The sequence below is a fragment of the Cupressus sempervirens genome, chromosome 5 (genome assembly GCF_028749045.1).
Source record: "Cupressus sempervirens isolate cs-2001-9-10 chromosome 5, ASM2874904v1, whole genome shotgun sequence".
Taxonomy (NCBI): Eukaryota; Viridiplantae; Streptophyta; class Pinopsida; order Cupressales; family Cupressaceae; genus Cupressus; species Cupressus sempervirens.
The window spans coordinates 664,907,585-664,929,035 of record NC_143122.1 but is presented as its reverse complement, the minus strand read 5'-3'; the positions used below and the strand labels follow the sequence as shown (position 1 = coordinate 664,929,035).

Below are 21,451 nucleotides of genomic sequence, written 5' to 3'. Positions count from 1 at the left end.
TCTACAAATCTATCATTGGGTTCCAATTTGGAGTCCCGACATTCAATCAAGAATGCCCTCCAATCTCTGAGTTCTCTTAAGAGAAACTTGACATTCTAATGAATGCCCTCTACCAAGTTCTTACTTGGTCTCTATGATAACTAGAAAGTTCTCATCTCAAGCATGATTATCAATCCTTGATTGGTATCTACCAAATGATTCATATGTATTTCTGATGTAAAAATATCAAATGAGCATACCTCTCGTTCCCCTTAGTTTTGTACTGTATAATCTTTCATAGAATGTATATTATTTTAATTCTCACCATTTATTCAAAATAAATATTAATTTAGTGCTTTTGCTTTCTCTTCCCTAATAGTTCTGGAGCCCTACTCTCTTGAGTAAAATTGCTTTCCAATCCTCACATATTTTATTTGTCATCTATATCCTTCTGAAAAGTCACAAATGTTCATAATCACAATCTTTTGGAAAAGTCACCACACATCATAATTACAACCCTTTCGAAGAGTCACAACACTTCATAATTACAACCTTTTCGAAGAGTCACAACCATTCATAAGAACAACGCTTTTGAAGAGTCAGATCCTTTCATCATTTCAACCTTTTAACAATGTACCTTCCTAATTTTCTTCTCATTCTTTTCCTCTTCCATTAATCCTTCTTTTACTCCTATCTTCTCCTCCTCACCTCTTTCAAATGAACTCCCCTCTCTTTTATATCTTTATTTAAAGGAGTTGCATTTCTTTATTAAATGTCCCTTGACTTTTCATTAGATTTAGTTAATTTATACTATTCTCTATTATATTATTTATTTACTTATTCATCCACTATAAACTTATTTAATTATTTTAAACCTCATTGTAAATAAATTATATATGTTATTATTTATATTGCAATAATATTTTATTATTTTTTATTCTAATATATAATTTTATTAACATTATATATTTAACAATATTGTGTTATCTAATTATTATTAATTATATCATAAAATGGGGACATGACACAAATACACTCCAAGATGCACAATAGACTGTCTATGGAAAGGTTAATGATCTACCTAATTGCCCATATGTGGATTTGCTAAGTTGTAACTTTTAGACCTTTGTGCTAGAGAAACATTGTTTCCAAGTGATTGTTCTCATGGCACATACACCCGAAAGGAACATCCACTATTAGTTTATACGGGTGAGATTTTCACAGATCTATACATCCCACAGACACAGGGATAGTTTACAACTTTAATAATCATGATTTAGATACAGGGATATATTCTCCTACTTTTCTTTCTATTTCTCAAACCATCTTCCTATCAAAAGTCATTTGGTAGGAGGGTTAGCAGACTCAAGCTGGGATTGTGAGAAGGTCCTCAATTGGGATAAGAGCAGGTGCCCAATGCGTCCTAAAGACACCTGATTTCTAAAGAAACCATGGTCCTCTTTGGTAAATTGTCCTCATCTTGCTTAGTCGTGAAGATGGTCCAAAAATAGCTTCAAGAAATATTAAGATTTCAACCACTTCAATTATTTCCAAAGATCCTATTCATGAATGGAAGGTTTCCATATACCTATAGAAAAGGGATCTTTCCTTCAGCAGCCAAAGACCCCAGTTTGTTTCATCCATAATGAAAGAGACTTTTCTGTAGATTTTCCATTTTAAATAGAAGCCATATTCCTTTTTATGCTGGAAGATTTTGTAATAACCCCAACCGGTTATAACTTCATCAAACACCAAATTCTTTAATAATTCAATTGTTTGACATTTCGTCAAACACTTTGCAAACAAAGCTCTAATACCACTGAAATAGACCTTGTTGGCTCTCAAACAATTTGTGCTGAAAAATTGATTTCTTTTTTTTATTCTTAAGGTTTTGCAATTTTTGATACAACAATATAGCAGCAAAATAGAAGATATTGTAATAATAATTTCAACTCAAATAATTGGATATTACAAAGGGATTACATAGGGAATATATAGCTGAAAAATTCCAAATTTCAATATCAACTTAGATACTGAGTATTTTCACAAAATACCAACAACACAGTTGATAAAATATCCCCTATTATCTAAATTAACAATACCTAGAAAAATTAGAAGTTACATTCCATGAACTTACAGGTAAGACATGCCTTGCTACCCTCTAAAATGAAGACCAACAGTAGCAAATTAAGTCTACAATCAACCAATGCAACTGCAAATTTGGAAAATAGTACTCCCAAAGTGCAGATAGAAAATAACATCCAACAACAAATATAATTTGGCACTCAACCAACTCCAAATTAACCAGCACACAATTCAATATAACAATTCTAGTGAATCCCTTCACAAATTCTAGAACAACCTCCGATAGCAAGAAAAATTAAACTTCTCCTTAGCAACAGTTAATAGAGTAGGAGAAATGACAAATCGTATACCTCAACACAATTTGCCAAGTAATCTTAGAATTGAATCTACAAAACTTCAATTATAGATCTCAAACCCTTATACTTTAGTAAGGGCACAAAATTTCAGAACTTCAAAAGTGTCACAAAGACAACAAGAGAAAAATAAATACAATCAAATACTTTTCTCATCAAATGTCCTCATATTTATAATCTCCAAATGGCACCAGTTTCACAAAAGAACTCCACTTACACAACATTAAAATATAATAAAGTGTCATTAATATAATTTATTTATTGCTTTTGGCTCCAAAAATGACCTTTTTCACCATAACTTAATATTTTGGCATGCAAGGCCATTGTTTCTTGTTCCCACAATTTAAAAATTTTCATCCCAGTTCCAACGAGCTATGATACTGAGGTGACCAACCCAAAACACTAACAAAAATAGCAACCTTAGCATATTTAGATGAATAATAATAATAATTCACCTGTCTTGCCAAAGCAACTGAAGAGGCATCAAAATCAAAATCTGACAACACCAAAGTGATCCTAATGATGAAAGACGATGAGTGAACCTGACGGGTGACTTACTATAAGTAGACGCTACCTCCAAGATTATTGGAGCCCAAACTGGAGCCTGAAATAAAAACTGAGAGCATCACACAACTCTTCTAACTCAACTGAGCTCATCATAACCAACAAATTGACTTACTATAAATGGTAAGTCCCTCAAACTTTGCTAAAACACACCGTAGGTTGTTGGAAAGCCTATAATCACATAACTGAGACCCTCAAATCCCACTGTCAGCTCACGAGGGTCGGGATGGTGAACCAACCAAGCCAACTGCAGGGCCCTGCTAAAAATGGGGACATTACAGATTTGGCCTGCTAATGATTATTTTTGTATTGTATAGTAACAATCCATGAGTTCTTCATTACTGATTTCTGTGCAATCAAGTGCGGTGGCTGATTCAAAAATAAGGTACGTGTATGACTCAAACAAGCAGACTCTGGCCTCCTCAATAGCCCTACTGGAACCCCCTTAGCATGGAGGACGATTTACTCTCAGGAGGTTGACTGTGAAAGGATGGCACGCCCACACACAAACACACCCTAATCAGTTAGAATTTTCAAGACATGCCTTGTAGTTTTTGTATGCTTCTACATTGCAAAAATAGTTGCAAAGTAATGTCACATATTTTCCATATAAACTGCAACAAAAATCAACTAAGAAAATGAATCTAACCTCAACTGATAGGTGCATAGAGTTTTAAAGTTTGAACACAACAAACACTCACTACTTAATTGCCTCTTTATCAGGTTGAACAAAGGATCTTGCTCAATTTCAAGACTTAATAAAGATAAAAAATGCATATTGAATGCGTGAATCTAGTAATTGATTAAAAAACATGCAAATGAAAATATAATGTTTATAATATGATATGATTTCTTCAAAAAAATTGTGAACGGAATGAAAAAATAAATAAAGTACCAGTATTCCACAATCAAGTGCAGTACATGTCATCAATCAACTTCTTCCATGCCACAACTGGATTTGGACCATACCTTAGGTGGCTGCATTTCTGGTGAAAGTGCTCCACCGGCATATTGAAGCACAGGCGAATTGTATGAATTGATTCGCTCTGCCTGTTCTACAGCCCGGTGATCCATCCAAACAATCACATTTCGCCTCGCATCACCACTCCATGAGACAGTTACAGGAGAGTCATCCTCACCCACAGCAACTACAAAACGATTTATGAAAAAGGAACATAATCCTTAAAATGCCAGCTAAGATAACCAATAAGAACAATGACAAAGTAAAATACAATAAATTAATGCAGTGCATAATTGCAAGATAAAGCAAAAGAATGTAAGTCCCTGTACATACTTTCTTTTACTCTTTTTTACATACCCTATAAAAGAGAGAAAATGAAATTTTTACAAACCAAGTGAGCATGTAGCAGCAAAACCCACACTGGCTATATCTTCTCCAGATACATTTGCCAATTGGCATGCTGCTCTAGTTGCAGCACAGACTGCAAGCCAGATGTCTGTTGATGATTGCTAATTTTGACAAGGTTAAACAGTCAGTGTAGCATTTAACAGATTTTTAAAGAGTCAACTCAAAGAAACTTTGCATCATAAAAATTGAGATGTAATATTCAAAGTCATGAAGTTGCTTCAGCTTGTCACACTGAAGAAAGACATTTATACCAAACACAAAAATGTAAAGAGTATACAAAAATCAAGGGAAGAAATAGTTCTCATTGCTCACTATTCTTACCTCTATACAGTTTCCCTCCTTCCATATCTGTAAAGGACTGCTGGCTGATTTCAAAAGCTTTCCATGTTCATCAAAGATCCCTGCATTAAGAAAACCTCTGATATGATGGTCATTCTATTGAATAACATAATTTGACATGCAGGAAACATTAAAATGCACAAAAGATTTTATCCCAGCAAGATTTTTGGCAGAGAAACATACAAAAAGGTAGCAGCAGTGTAGGGTATTGAAGGCAAAAGAATAGTAAAACTTTGCCCAGTGTGAAAAATTTGCAACGTGACATATCTAGAAAGTTTTTCTTATTAATGTCCTAGATGCTCAATCAATATGCTAAAAGAAGTATGAACTTAAGAAAGGATTAGTTCATACTCTTCTTTCATGTAGAATGAAAACGAAACAAGTTAATGGTAGAAAGCAAATCTTCAAAAAAGTACAAAGTTACTGGTTTGTTGGCATTTCAGCCTAGTCTATTTCAAGTCTTCAAAACAAGTTTACAGTTTGGTTGGGCACAAACAAATATTCATCATTGAAGGTTTCAATATGGTTGCATTGCTATTCCTACACATAAAAGAACCCATTAGCTGCCAAGAAGATCATAGGTAAGGATTTTTGAAAAAGAGGTAAATATTTGTCTTCCTACGTTTTTGTTGTACAAACAAACCTATTGCTTTGCTTTTAAATTCTAGTTTCCCTTTCATTTTATGTGTCTGAAATAATAAATGTATCACTGTGGTTATAACACAAACACATATATAGAATATGTTTCAAATATGTTGTTTACATACCTTGTTGCCTTTGGAATTAGAAAGGCAACTAGTTGTAGCTCCATAGGATAATCCCATTTTAAACAGACTCAAATTCGCCTCTATGAAAATTGAAAGCACATTGCTATGATATTATCAATTCTGGGTGATGGGTGCCATATTTGGATTTGCAAAGGGTGTGTTATCAAGTATTCAAGATTAATATTCAAGTGCAAGCCCATTTGTGTTGCATTTCTGTGGAAGGCATCAAATTGTGCAATGGTGCCTCTAGAGCAAGTGATAGCATAGATTAATGAGAAGAAGCAAGTAGATAAAGTGATAGGTCATAGATGAGAATATTTTTAGCAAAGACACCTCAGATTCTCAAGGAATGAAGCCTGCTATATCCCCATCTAATCCTATTGTTGTGTTGAAAATCCATTTTTATCACCCCTCAAGAATAAATCCTTACAAATAAAAGACCAAAGGGAGCTTGGAAATAGCATTTCAAAATGAACCTTGAGAAATTGTTGATCAACAAAGCAGAAAATGGTTTTGTACAGGTGATTTGGCTTTTAATGTTGTTTGTAAACCATATTGGCAAGCAATGGTTGAAAAAAAAAATAATGGGGCTCTGAAAGAGTATGCCCTCGATCAATGTTAATCAACGTCCCATAAAGGGGCAATGTGTTTAGGAGTTGTGGATTGTAAGAGGGAAGTGAAGGATTGTCAATTTATTGCTGAAATTCTCATCAAATCAATCGAGAAACTAGAACCTCTCAATGTTGTTCTATTCATAAAAGAACACAATATACTGTAGAGAAACATTTTCACATATGTTGTGTTGTCCATTCCCTCAATCTTATGCTACAAAAGATTGGAACAAAATGCTTAAATTAGAAATTTGCATGTAGAGGCTGAAGTGATCCAAGTGTTCATCACCAGCCACTATGCCACAACTCACAACACATATTTAGATTACTTTCAAAATGAATACTGCTAAAGGTAAGAGAAGCAATATAAAATTGCTTCACTTCAATTACTTAAATTCCACAACTCACAACATTTATTTAAATTACTTTCAAAATTGGAGCTGCTAAAGATAAGAGAAGCCGTATAAAATTTAAAAGTTTATGCTTCACTTTAATTACTTCAATATTTATTTTTAAAATTTATTGTGATTTTATTTTCTTTGAAATTTGTTTTTTATTATTCTATATTATTTTTTTGTCAAGAGAATCATCTCCAGATGACCATTGAAATTTCAAGAGACACTTTCTAGCATGGCCATTAGCTAATATTGGCACATCTAAAGGCAAGACAACTAGGAGGCAACAAATATTAAGCAGATGATCTTAGATGACCCTTGGTGAGATGATGAGGAATATCTCCTTAATTTCACCAAGCCTGTTTTGAATATGATTCCTTATACCACGATTAACTCTTGTTTGGATATGATGTCACTTGCTCAATAATTGAGAAGATATAAACCATCATAAATGAACAATAGCAAGATTCCAGAGATTTTTTCTTCAAATTATTGAAGATAGATGGACACAATGACCAAATCACTACATCTCGTCTTTGTGTTTTGTGCCAACAAAGATTACCAAATATAGGGAAATTGATGTCACCAAAAAGTTCAAGGCAGTATTTCATAGAATTATTTCCCTGATCCTGATTTGTAGGATGTAGTGACAAGTTAGTTCATTGATTTTATACACTCCAACCATCAAAGTATTAAAGTTCTTCATGAAAGGTTCAGGAGATATACTCACATTTGGTGGCACTTTCATGACTAACAATTCCAACACCTTCAAGTCGTCAACCTCTTGCAATCAGAGTTTTATCACAGGTTTAATAAATCTTTTTTAAATCTTTGAAGTTTCATTTATAATTATAATGCATAAGTATAAGACTATCTCTCTAGTTTGTTGTAAAATGTTGCTAATCTTTTGTAACTACGATTAATTGAAGCACATGTTAAATTTTCGAACCAGAAAATAAAGATGGTGAGAAACTGAAAACACAATGCAGTAACACAAATAACACGTGACTTATCATGGGAAAACCCTCCTCCTGAAGGTGAAAAACCCAGCCCACAAAATCAATAATCTTTATTGAGCTCTTCAAATAAGAATCACAATCTTCTGCAATTGAAGCGCAAGTATCTGAACCTCACTAGCTGCACACAAAATTGACTAAGCAGCTAAACAATTAACTCTGACCAAGTACCAAACACATTAGCAGGCAGCATATCTGAAAACAACCAGCTAGACTAATAGCTCTCAATAAAAAATACCAACCTCATAGACATGGAGCTCTCCATGAAGAATGCCAAACACATAGGCACCCAACTCTCAATGAATAATCACCACATACTTATCACAATGCGAGGGTCGCGATGGTGAACTGACATCACTAAGAATGGGGACATTACAGAGGATGTGAGTCCATTTGATGAATAGATAATGATCATGTTAGATATTATGTAGCATTTTGCGTGGAATCTATTTGATGAATAGCAATGATTATGTTATATGTTACTTGTTGAGTTCAAATTGATTGCTTCTCATTATATCCCACCAAGAGTAAATTATATTTTAATCTGATTTATATTCAAACTATGATCATCGCTTGCTGAAAAACGTATAGAGAAAAATCATTCCAACTTGTTATGGTATAATGTTTGTTGTCCTCAATTTTGACATCCCAAAATTGGGGTAACCCTACGCAATTTTCTCATGAATTCATGGGTCTATCCTCTATGTTTTCAGTGCTCTGATAAGGCATCACAAAGGCAATACGTCATCCTTGGATTGTTTTTTACTTTGCATTATTTATGCATCCTTTTTTAGGGTTTCTGTCAAAACAATCTCCTCATTGCTTGTTAGGACAAGTTTTTCTTCCCTGATTGCAAGCACTTAGTTTTGGCAACCTTCAAGTCTATTCTTTGTTTTTCTTGTTTTTGTGTTTGGCTTTTTAGTCTTATTTTCGCCCTAGGATTGCAGCCCTTGAAATTCTGCTTGTTTCAAGCTATCGTTAGGCCTCAAACAGAGTTGTCCAGCTCAAGTTATTAAGGATTTAAGCATGTTGCAGGTCGGATTTTTTTGGCCTGATTGCATATCCTTATTAAAAAAACCTCAAAAGATTAAAAAAAATAAAAATGTCATTTGTATGTAAAGTGGGTTTAAAACCCCATTTTAAAATTTCACATCATTCTGAGAATAGTTTTTCATGATCTATTAATGTTATGGTGGGCTTTTCCAGTCCTTCTGCCTATTTCATTATTAAAACTATAGTTATTTGTAAATATAATAACATGAGATACTTTTAATGCAATCATGTGGGGTTTTTATTCAACATTGCATGCCATCGAAATGCAAATCATCTTCAAAACTCCACTATCCATATATTTGAAGTCCCAAATCAAAAAGGTGGGGTTTTTAAATGTAAACACATATGTTGAATTTAAAATATATGCAAAGTGGTTTTGTAAGCATGTCATTTAAACTTGCATATAACCAAACATATGTAAAGGGGTTTTTTAAGTGCTTTTACATGTGCAAAAATGATCTCAGAAACCCATTACTATAAACTTGAGTTATTAAAGGCTTAAAGGTGATGTTTTTTAGCTCATTTGCATATTCTTTTTGAGTTGAAAAGCACATCTTTATTAACTTAAAGACCAAAGTGGTGATTTTCTCCTCATTTGCATGTTGTCTTAACATGTAATCTCATTTGAAAACCTCATCATTATGAATTCTACACTTGCATTTTTGACATAAAGACTTGGGCAGCGCTTTTTGGCCCCGTTGCATGTGTTCTGAATGAGTTTTATATCTCCGAAGGGCTGTGTTTTAGCTAGGCGGCGATTTCCAGCCCATTTACATGTGCAATCAAGATTGAGAAGCCTGTTTTTATGCATCCAAGAGCTGTATTTTAATCTTCCAAGGCTGGATGGCAATTTTGGGAGCATTTACATGCCCCAAAATACATGCACTTCATTCAAAACAGCCCATCTAGGGCTTTCTCTTAGTGATAAACAGCCCATCGAGGAACAATTTTGCTCTTCAATCCGAGCATTTGGCTTCAACAGAAAGATCTAGGGCAAAAACAGCATTCTCAGATTTTTTTGCATTTCCCAAACTTGCATTTTTCATTCCTAGACGTCATTTTTGCATGTGATTGCATATTGGCAACTCTTCAAACAAATTGCAGGTTTCAATCTTTCAAAATGGTTGCTAAATTCATGCATTTTGTTGCTCAATCTTGCACACTTGTCAAACATTCAATCTTGACTTAGATTAAAAAAAAATCTCAAAGAGATTGAATCAAGATTTTTGCCTATATAACCTATCTCTGAAGATCTTTCACTCGATTGTTTTTCAGATTTCTTCAAAGATATCTAGAAGACTTCTTCTCTTGTTTTTGGTGAAGAAAGGTAAGTTTCCTAGTGTTTATTTTAGGGCTTTTATGTATATATTTTTGTTCTTGTTAGTAGATAAAAAACTTTAATTTCATTTTCAGATTTGCACATGTTTTGTTTATATGTTGATACTTCTCTCTTCCATCTCATTTTCTTAAGTTGCATATGCGATTACTTCATCTTGCTTGCATATGCATTCTGGATTAAAAAAAACTTGTTCTATGAATGAAGCATGCGAGAAAACAAAGCTTCTAGTTGCATTGTACAAATGCATCTCAAAAACCCACCTTCATGCATTTCATGTTCCTTTTTCATACCTTTTTCATGGCTGCCATAGGACTTAAACTTCTTGTTGGCAGTTCTCAGTTGCTCATCGGTCCACTTGTAATGGTGATTCAAACTTTCATTTATAAGTAGATGCCATTCCGTACATCTTTCATACATTCCTCCACCATAAAGCTTGCTGTCTGCATATGTGATCTCCTTTGGGAAACCTGTTTTTTTAATTTGACACACCATACAAATAGCCATTTATAGCCCAAACCCATTTATCTCTTCATTGTCCTAAAGTTTTCCAGCTATACCTCTTGTTCATAACATTCCAAAATTCATACTTGTGCATCAAAAACATGCAATGGATCCATCCCATGATGATTTTCTCACTTTGTAGAATTTGCATGTAACAAGTACTCACACTTACAGAGTTGTCAGTCAAAAGAAGTTGCATCAATCAAAGGTAAAAGAAAAAGAAGATGAAATATCAATATGATCAGTATCACAACGTCATTCCTCCTTCACATGTTATCTCATATTGTGAAGAGACAAAAGACATTGATATTTCTCACATGGACTTCAAATATTTTCTAAAAAGAGTGGATGTTATAATGAGGGAAGACATGTTTTACATCAAGCAAAGTAGCATACACATGGTCTCCACTTTGCCCTTGGCTTGCTCTAGAACCAGAGTTTGTGTCTGCGTGTGCTAGAAACTTTGATCATTCGTCTAGAACCATCAGAGATCATGGAAACACTATTATAAGTCTAGATCCAAAGACTATTGATAAGATTTTCTGAGTTCCACCTGCTCCACTAGTCATAATATTTCAAAGCAAAAAGCCTTGGAAAGGTGGAATGAAGATAATGCATATTGCATCAAATAGATCAATGACAACTGGTTGATCAACAAAAAGAATTCAAGGAGGTGATCAATAATTTCATCACTCTGCTTAACCACATCAAAGGACTCAAAGGATCCAACTTTTTGAGCATTAGATGTACAACTACATCTCTCTATTGTAAGATCCAAACAAAAGGAGATATCCTAGGAAGAGATGATTAGTGATATCCTCTATAAGTAGTTATCCTGGGTCTCTACCACTGAGGCATTTTATATGGATTCTTATTTGATTTACATTGCTGCTACCCTAGGATCCTTTTCAGGACTTTCCACCAAGGGAGTCAAGTCACTACTACCCGTTTGGAAGTACTACGATCAATTGCCTTTAAGGGCCAATTGCACATATTACAACAAAATGCAAGATGCCTTTTTATGGGCATTACATGTACTTGTTTGAAAAGGAGCTTCCAATGAAGTGTGTATTTGATGAAGCATGGAATAAAGTAAATGAGTATGGTTGCCTATTCCTACAGTTCCCGAACTTCACAAATCTACGTGTTGGGTACTTCAAAGGTGAACCATATACGCTACCATAGTACTCCACTCACAAGATCATATTAATGGAGTTAACAAGATAGCTCATGACAATGTAAGCGTACCAATCCACGTTGCATAGACCAAGGGTAAAGTAAATGAGTATGGTTGCCTATTCCTATAGTTCCCCAACTTCACAAATCTGCAAGTTGGGCACTTCAAAGGTGAACCGTATACACTGCCATAGTATTCCACTGACAAGATCATATTAATGGAGTTACCAAGATAGCTCATGATAGTGTAAGCGTACCAATCCACATTGCATAGACAAGGGGTAGGGATTTCCCCACTGGATCCATTAAGGATTAGTGGATACTCTTTGGACATAGTGCCCAAGGCAATGAACATGGAGTTTGAACTCCAAAGGATCACTTTGAAAAAGTTCACGGCCAGGAGTTATTTTGACTGGAGAGGTCTCAATGACAAGATGAGAAGGCAGTTTGTGCATGCACACCACCTTGAGGACTTGTGGAGCAATTTACGTATTAAGGTAGACATCCAAAAGTCACGCAAGCTAACCATCAAGCAAATAATTGACTTCAAACTTGCAAAGATCCCTATTAGGGTTGAAGATGATGAAGACATCGTTGATCTGGATTACACAAAGCATCATGTGGAAAGCTTGTCCATTCTTCAATCTCCTTGGCCATCTAGGGAAAGTACTTCTAGGATCAGCTTCAATCAATCCTTGCTACTACCAATAGTTGGTTAAAAAGTAGAGGCCTTAAATGTATCAAGATCAAGTAGGTAAAGACTTTAATTATGTTGGTCCAATTGGTTTAAGGTCAGAATTAAAGGCAAGGGTAAGGATGGTACATCAACCTCAAATTCAGAGCCTTGGTTTCATCCATTCCAAAACTCACTATCAATGGAGGTAAGGCTACACGAAGGGTCCTTGAAGTGAAGACCATGGAACCTCAAAAGCTCCATATTGATCCCAATGATGACGATATGCCACCGAAGCCTAAGAAGTCTATCCCTGCAACAACTCTTCCTATAGGCGCATCAATTGCAACAACACTTCTTCACTATGCACATATGTTAGATGAGTCACCCGATTCATCATTGGACACAACTATGGATGCATTATCCATGGAACAGGCACTTCTTGTAGACTCGGTCATGATAACACTGGCTTTATCCATCTCTGCAGTTGCTCTTGCAATCATGTCAAAGCATCAATACCAAATTTCTCAGAGTTTGTTTGACGTATACTCCATGATCATCCCCTAATGTTGGTCTATCTAGTGTTACTAAACACTACCTCAGCGCGATTTGAGCAGTTCATAATTGAAATCACTCATACGAGTCCCACTCCAATGGTCATTTGAACAGGAACTCCTCCCATTGTGACTACAGTTGCACTGGTTGACTCAATAATTACTTTGGTTACTAGGTCTACAACGAGATCATCCTCTTTCTCTCTACCTCCATGGCTAAAAGCAATAATACAAAAGAGGAAGAAGGAAGAAATCCCACCTGAAGACTTTTGACTTCAAACAAGTTGCTAGATCCAAGGCCCCAAAGAGCAAAAAAGAAAAAACGGTTTCAAGGGTCATGGTTGGAAACAATGAAGTCAAGTATGCAAAGGTAGTTGAGCCTCTAGTTGACAAACCTGTAGAGGAAATGCAATCCACAAATTACAAGTTCACCCGAATTGAACTTGGGAGACAAACACATCTGAATTGTCAACAAGATGTACAAGATGCACTCAACATGCTCAGACAAAAGGATGATAAGTTGTGTGAATAGAAGAACAAGTTGAAGGAGGAGAATGCATGACTTCTAGATATTTTAAACAAATGAAGAACTCAGTTGATCATGTTTCTTTTGTGCATGTTGTACAGGTGGAACATGAAGAGAAGGCCCTAGATGAATGGAATAGCTGCAAAGAATAACAAGGCGTCCAAGTGATTTGAGATCCGTATAGAGTGTTGAAGAATGAAAAGAAGACAGCAGCCGCATTGAATGAACTTCTCTTAGCATTCAATCATCAACTATGTCTGTTAGATGGAGATCTCAAGGTCTAGAGAAGCATGACAGAGGTTGACCTCGATGTCTTGTGTAAATATGAGGTAATCTCTTTTGTAAAGATGTACTATGATTATTTACATCTGATGGTTAACAAAGAACAAGTTATGCAAGGACTAGTGGCTGAGATCAAAGTGACAATGGAACAAGGTGATAGCCAAGAAAGCATGATCAATAAATGTTTCCAAGAACTGTCATGCAAGATTTTTTGCTGAAAATGGTGAGTTGATGAATGAAGAAGACATCCTAACACAATTCACAGAAGCTATTTGTCTACAGCTTGAGGCGGGTGACTTCAATTTCAACTTGATAAGACATATTGACAAGCTAGAAATCTCCATTGAGTATCTTGCGAAATAAGTTGAGGGAATGTAACAATGTTATTTCAAACATGCAAGAACACTTTAGAAAGTGACCATCATTGCGCAACATACCTATGAACCAAATGCTACAGTTGTACAAGAGTTGCTACAGAAGTTTGGGAAACTCATTGATACTCTATGAAGACATCTTTCAAGTGTCCTAGACACTTCTTCTCTATGCTTTCTAGAGTAGGTGTAGATTTTATGACAAATAGCATGTAGAAGAGAAACACTTTGTAAATACAGGAAAACATATACCTATATAGTAGCTTCATGCAATCAGATTGCAAGTGCATTAGGCATTGCAACATTAAATAAGTCATAGTTAGTTGTTGAATATATCAAAGTGGTTGAGGGTTTCCCCTTCTCTCTCTCTTCTTTTCCTATATAAAGGAGAGACTTCATTGTATATTTTTATCTTTTGTTTTGGGCACGGAGGCTATGGTTGGAAAAAAATCGTGTTTCATGGTATAATTTTCAGAGTTGAATAGAAGCGAGATTTTCCAAACTTTGTATTGCAAATATTAAGATTAAGTGATATTTTCTTATGTTGCATTGTTTTGTCATTTTTGAGTTCATTTAAATGCTTTTCTTGCATGAATGATTCGAGCTTTCAGTTTATTTTCTTGAAGACTTCGTGCTTCAAGGAAAGAAATTGTTGTAGTTAAAGAGTGATTGCACTTACTAAGAGTTGAAGACTTCGAGTTTCAACTTTGAGTACTTTATTTTAATTTGAGGATAATTAGTAAGAGACTTTAAGTCTTGCTATTTATTCTTATTTTTATCTAAACTAAATTAATCACAATAGACTTTGGGCCCTTGTTTTTCATCTACCAAATATACTTACAACTATTGTCTTAGGAGTTGTTTTTAAGTCCACCTCTGTGCCATTGAAGTTGTTGCTTTTCACATATTGTTATTGTTCGTAAAAAAAGAGGAATTGATAAAAAGAACCATCCATTTTGTAAATTCAGTTAAGTCTCTACTGAAGTCACCTATGGTAAGAAGGGAGCTTCCCCTATTGCTAAGAGGAAAGATTTATCTCACTTGTTGCCTAAAGTCAAAATCTTGTAAGGTTTAGTCTTAGTGACTTACAAAAAAAATTAGCCAAAAATGTTAACATGCAAAGGACAATGACCTAAATTTATATCTTCTCACGGCAATAAGACACCCCATAACATTGGCGGAGAAGTCCAATGTTAAAGTGCAACTAAGAGTGAAGTCCAAGCATGCCCCGCCTAAACTTTACTAAGGGTTAGAAAGTTTGAGGCGGACAGTCTGCCTATACTAAAAACTAAATCAAGAAAAAAAAATTGTTTTTTAACTTTTCGCTCAGTTCACCCAAAGTTCAAAAGGAATCTCGACCAGGAAACTTGCAGCGCAAAGGGGTATCGCAAACAAGACTCAACCTAATCACAGAGCAAATACCAGAAATTCCCAGATTTTAACGTTGATGACTAGATTAACCCATCCAATAACAACCTGCAACTTGGGCAGTCTAGTAAAGATGGAGATGAAAAGAATTTCCTTAAAACGCATCTGACAATATTACGCAAAGATACGTAGAGCGAACAGATATTTTATGCCAGAGAGATCAAAGTAAGCTCGTAGAACTTAAAACTATATACAAATCCTTAGTGCTAATCCTGACAAGGAATAAATACAATCCGACCATATACAATTAGAATGAATGAGGAGTAGAGGAAAATACCTGCTCTTGCACTCCCTGTGCCCACGTCTATGCCGAGGTAGAGGGAGGCTGAGGAAGTGAACGCCATCTCGATCGCCTTCGATGAAGAAGAACGTAGGACAATTCTACTAGAATGGAAGGTTGTGGAATAATTTTCCGTGGCCATCAATCAGATTAATCTAGTATTAATTTTCAAATGGGAAAAAGTTTTAGAAATGTCTAATATTATTATTATTATTAAAAATCTAATCCATACAAGTCCTACGTAGTGATCAAAATACTACACAGGGAAGCACAGCTACTCCGTAGTCAATTGGCTTCCCATTATAGAATATTTATATCGTGTTCCCTTGCTAGAAATTATCCAACATAAAACAAGAGGGACAAATTATTATTATTTTATTATTATATCTATTTTGTGTGTCCTCTCATTTGTCTCATTTGTCCATTGTCTTGATGTATTTTATATTCTATTTTTTTAATTTATAATTGTCCCAAAAAAACAGTCTGAATGAATAAAATAAAAAAATCTAAATATAATGATAATATCTTAATTTAAAAAATAAATTATGATAGTATTTGAAAAACAAATTATGATAATATTTGAAAAATTTTATATACTAAACATGAGATCACTTTTTATATGAACATTTAAATAAATAATTTCTTAATATTCTATTTTCACAAAAAAATAACTATCGTATATTTAATTAATTAAGACAAACTTAAATTTGAGATTTTTAGTATTAAAGATTATATAAATATTTTCTCAATGTTTTTTCCTCAATATATAATTTTTCTTTATTTGTTAATAATAAAATAATAAAAATATCAAAATTAAAATAAATAATAATAAAATATCTAAATAAAATATATTTGTATGAAATAAAATAGATTTGTATTAATTGAAAAAAATTATCTTTAATTTTAATTTTGGCAATAAAAATTTAATTTTTAATTTTTTAATGATTAAAATAATTAATATAAATTATCAATTTTATTAAATAAAAATACAAAAATTAGAATAAATAATATAAGACTTGTAAATCAGGCAAGAGCCTATAGCACAATAATAACTTGTGAGTTTTTCATCAGGGAGGTTTTGGATTTGAATTTAGTTGAGTTTATCACATAATAATAATTAATCTCAATAAACAATAATAATAATTAATCTAGGCTTCGACCCATTATCCATAAAAATATATATAAGAGACATGTAAATCTCTAAAATAAAAAATTATGTATTCTTTTATTATTTTAAATTTTCCAAAAAACTCTACAGAAATGTCGGGTGTTGAACTTCTACTTATAAATATAGGGTCAGAGTACTTCAAATAACCACAAATTTGAGAAGACTCGCATACTAAAAGGTATTTGACATATTCGTATGAATGAAGTTCAAATTAAATTTAAAATTGTTAGCATTTTGGTAGTTGTCTATTTTGCATAGTGTTGAGTATCAATTGTCCATTCAATATATTGGTTATTACTAAAATGGAACAATCGTTGCAAGCATTAATTTTTAGGATTTGTGAGTTTGTGTTTCAAGGTCTTTTGAATAAACCCAAGATATTTTGTTTTTGAAATATAAAGCGACCAAAACAAGGGGGTTGGCCCTTACAAACAAAATGCTAGCAACCAGCACACTACCAACAAAAACAAGCAAGAGGTATCACTGCAATAGAGAACTACACTAACAACTAGGAAACTACCAACTAGCAGAGAATTAACCAAACTAAATTTATAGCTATAGTACTAACCATACTATGAATGTTCAAAGCATAAACTATTGGCATAAGCAAACCAACCCATCCCAGAAACAACTCACTACCATTTACATCTATCAAAGTAACATCTTTCTAGTGTTGAAAACTATAGTACTAATCATACTATTAAAGTTCAGAATATAAAACTGTTGGCATAAACAAGCCAACCCAAGTATGAGTAACAGTTGTAAACCAACAAACCAAATAGCAACAAAAAACAAAAAAACACTAGGGTCATAAAACCCTTAAAGGCTACCATATTATTTTTCATCCTCTTGCTTTCCTTTCCTTTCCTAGCCAGAAGCACCCTAGCCCAATCCTCAACTAGAAACTTATAGAGGAGCTTGTTATCCTCCATGTCCAGCCTCGTTTCATGCTTCTCCTGCACCAGCAAGTGGAGAGTGGTAGCAGCAGCATGGGTAACCTTCAGTGCAAATTTAGAGGAGTAGAACCCCTCCTATAAGGATTTTACCCATTTTTCTAGTTGTGCCTTCTTCTCATTTTGTTCCTCCTCTTTCTCCTTGTTTTCTTTTTCATCATTTTTATACATTTCTTTAGTCTTTGTCAATGGTTGGTTCTCATCCTGCAAAAACTGAAGGTTAGTAAAAACATTGATTTTTTCCTTTACTAGAGAGGAGATGGTGATAGGGGAAGTGTCCACTTTGTTGCTATCCTCACAGAAGGTAATAAGCTGTAGGGTAAAGCTCGCCGACACATGTGTGGTCTCAATGGTATTGACATTACCAGCAAACACCTGGGTATTATCAATAGAGTTTTCACTTTTTTCATTATCCTCATTCCCCTTTTCTCTCTTGGAGTCAAAATGTTTCTCCTCCTCCAGCTCTCTTTCATTATTTTTTGAACTCTCCTCTGCCTCGTCAACCCTAAATCTATTAGCCTTTTGTTTATACCTTGTGTGTTTTTTTGCAAGCCTTCCCGACTTTCTCCTATCCTTTCCACCTCCCTCCTCTTCTAAACCCTCAATTTCCACCTCCATTGGTTTTTCAATTTTGATTTTTTTGCTACCCTTTTGTTCAATAACCAGTTCTAGATTTTTCTTTTTCTTATTTTCTCTACTAGGGGAAGGGCGCAGAGTGTGGATTCTGGTACCAGTGTAGGTACTCGGTGGGGAATTCTGGTGGTGGTGCTGGTTGTCAACCACAACAACCCTAGGGGGGCAGAGGGCAAGATGGAACTGGTAGAGTCTAAAAATCAGGCCCTAGTGGATGATGGTAAAATTATTAACCTTACTTCTCTTCTCCCTAACATCACTAATCATATCCTCAAGGGAATGTAATAGAAATAACAGAATAGAAATGAAGTCTCTATTTCTAAAAAGGTTCAGTAGGGGGAAGTGATAATAATAATAAACTCCAAACCTGCCTTTGAGCATGAGGTACTTCATTATCACCAGACAGACATCTTCCCATGGAGTTGGTAGCTTATCCCTCTGAAAGCCTCCTATTTAGTGAACAGGTTCTTCATCCTCTGCAAAAAAACTATTCATGTTGGCCTCGTTCGTCATTTTTGTAAACTTCTTCCATTTCTTCCCCTTCATGGACAACCCAGTAGCCATTGCAATAACATCCTCATTAACTTGGAATGTAATACCATTTATGGTAACCCTACGGTCATTCCACCCATTCACAAACTAAAGAGAACAATTTTTTTCATACCCCGCCATTACCTGCATATAAGGAAGGAATTCCCCTTCTTTTAATAGGAATTAGGTTGCCATTCTATCTTTAAAATTTTCTATCTTTGTTGGCTCCAATCGATTCAAATCTCCACCCATTTCTTCCCCGCTAATTTTTGATCCACCAACTTCAGTAATTTGCATCTGAACCTTCTTATCGTCAATCTTTCTATCAACAATGACATTATTAAACATCAACAGCACAATAATGATGCAAATAACCCCTATAGGGACTTTAAACTTCCCACAAGCAAGTTTTCAAGGTGCGTTGAAATCCCATTCATTTTCATTATGGGATTTGTGTGTACTTGGCATCATTACTCTACCATCCCTGAAATCTCTGATAGCATCTGTAATTATATCTTTCGTACTTTTGAAAAGGAAATAATTTTAATTTCACATTATCTTACCATAATGGTGAAGTAACTCATATTTCAAATTGCATCTATTTATTATCCAATCTGTATGACAGTGTCTTGTCATCTTTCCCTTATACTTTTTTATTAAATTTAGCAAATATCGCCTTCCTAGATATAATACTACCAAAATTGGCATTGATCTTTATTTGTCTAGCCATGCTTAATTTTTGTTTCCTCTCCCTTTCCTTGTAGATCAAGGTCTTAATTTCCTCCTTTAGGATATCCATGCTTCTCCAACACATCATTTCCTTTAGTTCAAACCCCATGACAGTCATAGCATCTGCCACCATATTACCTTCCCTATATATGTGTTGCAACTGGAATTTATCCATCCCTTTTATGATATGTCTAATATTTGTGATGTTTTGGATATTCCAGTCGAGCTGAGAAGCTCCCTTCACCATATCAATTATTAATTTGGAGTCACCTTCTATAGTTATTTCCTTTATTTGCATTTCACTGATCAATTGTAGACCCCAAAGTAAAGCCATCGCTTCAACCAAATTATTACTTCCTCCACCAACATTCCTAGAGTAGACTAGCAATGCATCACCATTTTCATTCCTTAGCACTCCACCCACCACCCCTATTCCCTTTCTTGCAGCACCATCAAAGTTTAGCTTAAGTTGTGTCATTGTTGGTGGTTTCCATCTTGTCTATTGCCTCTTTATAACCTTAGAGTTATCAAATTGGTTAAAATTCCATTGAATACCCCGCTTTTCTACTATTTGGCATTCCTTCCTACCTAGTTCTTCCTTCAATTTCTTACATTTGGCAATCCTTATATTTTCTTTTAGCAGATTCTCCATAATTCCCATAACTACCTCCTCAGGTCTTTACTCTTCCCAAAAGATTCTATTGTTTCTTTCTTTCCATATGCGCCAGCAAATATATGGTTGGAAAATTCTCCATAAGAATACTAGCTTGGGATGATAAAAGGGATAGTCCCAATTTTCCACGAATTGACTTAAGTTCTCCTTCAACACCCAACATAGTCCAAATTTCTCTCGCGCCAACGACCAAATCTTTAGGGTACATATGGACATTCAAGGAGAAGGTGAGAGATATCCTCCTCTTTTTCTTTGCATAGATAACATCTGTTTGTGATAAAAAAGCCCCTTCTTTCAGATTGTCCAGTTATAGTATTTTACCATGTTGAATAGTCCACTAGAAGAAATTTATTTTGGGTAGAAGATTACTAATTCAAACTTTACACCATATTGTGGGACAAAATTCCTTTCTAAAGAGATATTTGTAAGCTGATTTGACAGTAAAATTACCAGTAGGAGTTAAATCCCATACCACTTTATCCTCTTGAACTAGAATTGGGAGTCTTTGTGCTTCAATCAACTCTTCTAGATCTTCAAGAAGTTGAATGTCCTCCTGGGAACATGTATCTTTTTGCAATTTCTTCCACTTCCTTCCAGGGTCAATATAATCCCCCACTCTTAGCCCCATCTCTATCTTCAATTTCTCCATTAGTCTTCTAAATTTGTTGTAAACCAACGATTCCCCCCCATCTAATTATCCTCCTAGAACCTAATGTTCCACCCATTTCTCATAATTCACCTTACCCCTTCCCTCAGCATACCTTTTCTTTTGACAATATTCATCCATATTTTGGACCCTCTCAGGAGGTCATTGTTAAAAAGATTATGAGTGAATAGGGAGTTAGATAGGTATTTGGCTTTCATGATATTGCTCCAATCTGTATTGTTTTCTCCCAATCTCCATCCAATTTTAGCAAGGAGATCTTTATTCAGATCTCTAAGCCTTCTCACTCCCAAACCCCCCCTTTCCTTTGGTTTGCAAACATCCTCCCAGTTGACTAGATTTAATTTGTTCTTTTCCTATGTACCTGACCAAAGAAAATTCCTCTGTATTCTCTCAATTCTATCCACCATGTTTTGATTTATTTTTAAAAGGGACAGAA

At 34.7% G+C, this 21,451-nt stretch overlaps 1 protein-coding gene across 3 annotated transcripts in view; it reads right to left on the bottom strand.

Annotated features, from left to right (window-relative positions):
* Positions 1–15,787, bottom strand: part of LOC149557666 (FGGY family of carbohydrate kinase) — a 195,183-nt gene extending 179,396 nt beyond the window's left edge. For all 3 annotated transcript variants that reach the window (XM_089832257.1, XM_089832256.1, XM_089832255.1), the window contains exons 1-4: positions 15,659–15,787; positions 4,672–4,751; positions 4,334–4,451; positions 3,951–4,129 (exon numbers count right to left, since the gene is read on the bottom strand). In XM_089832257.1, the coding sequence (XP_089688383.1) occupies positions 3,951–4,129; positions 4,334–4,451; positions 4,672–4,751; positions 15,659–15,725 (444 nt within the window). In that variant the 5' untranslated portion in view covers positions 15,726–15,787. The remainder of the gene's footprint in view (positions 1–3,950; positions 4,130–4,333; positions 4,452–4,671; positions 4,752–15,658) is intronic.
* Between the last annotated feature and the right edge of the window lie 5,664 nt (positions 15,788–21,451).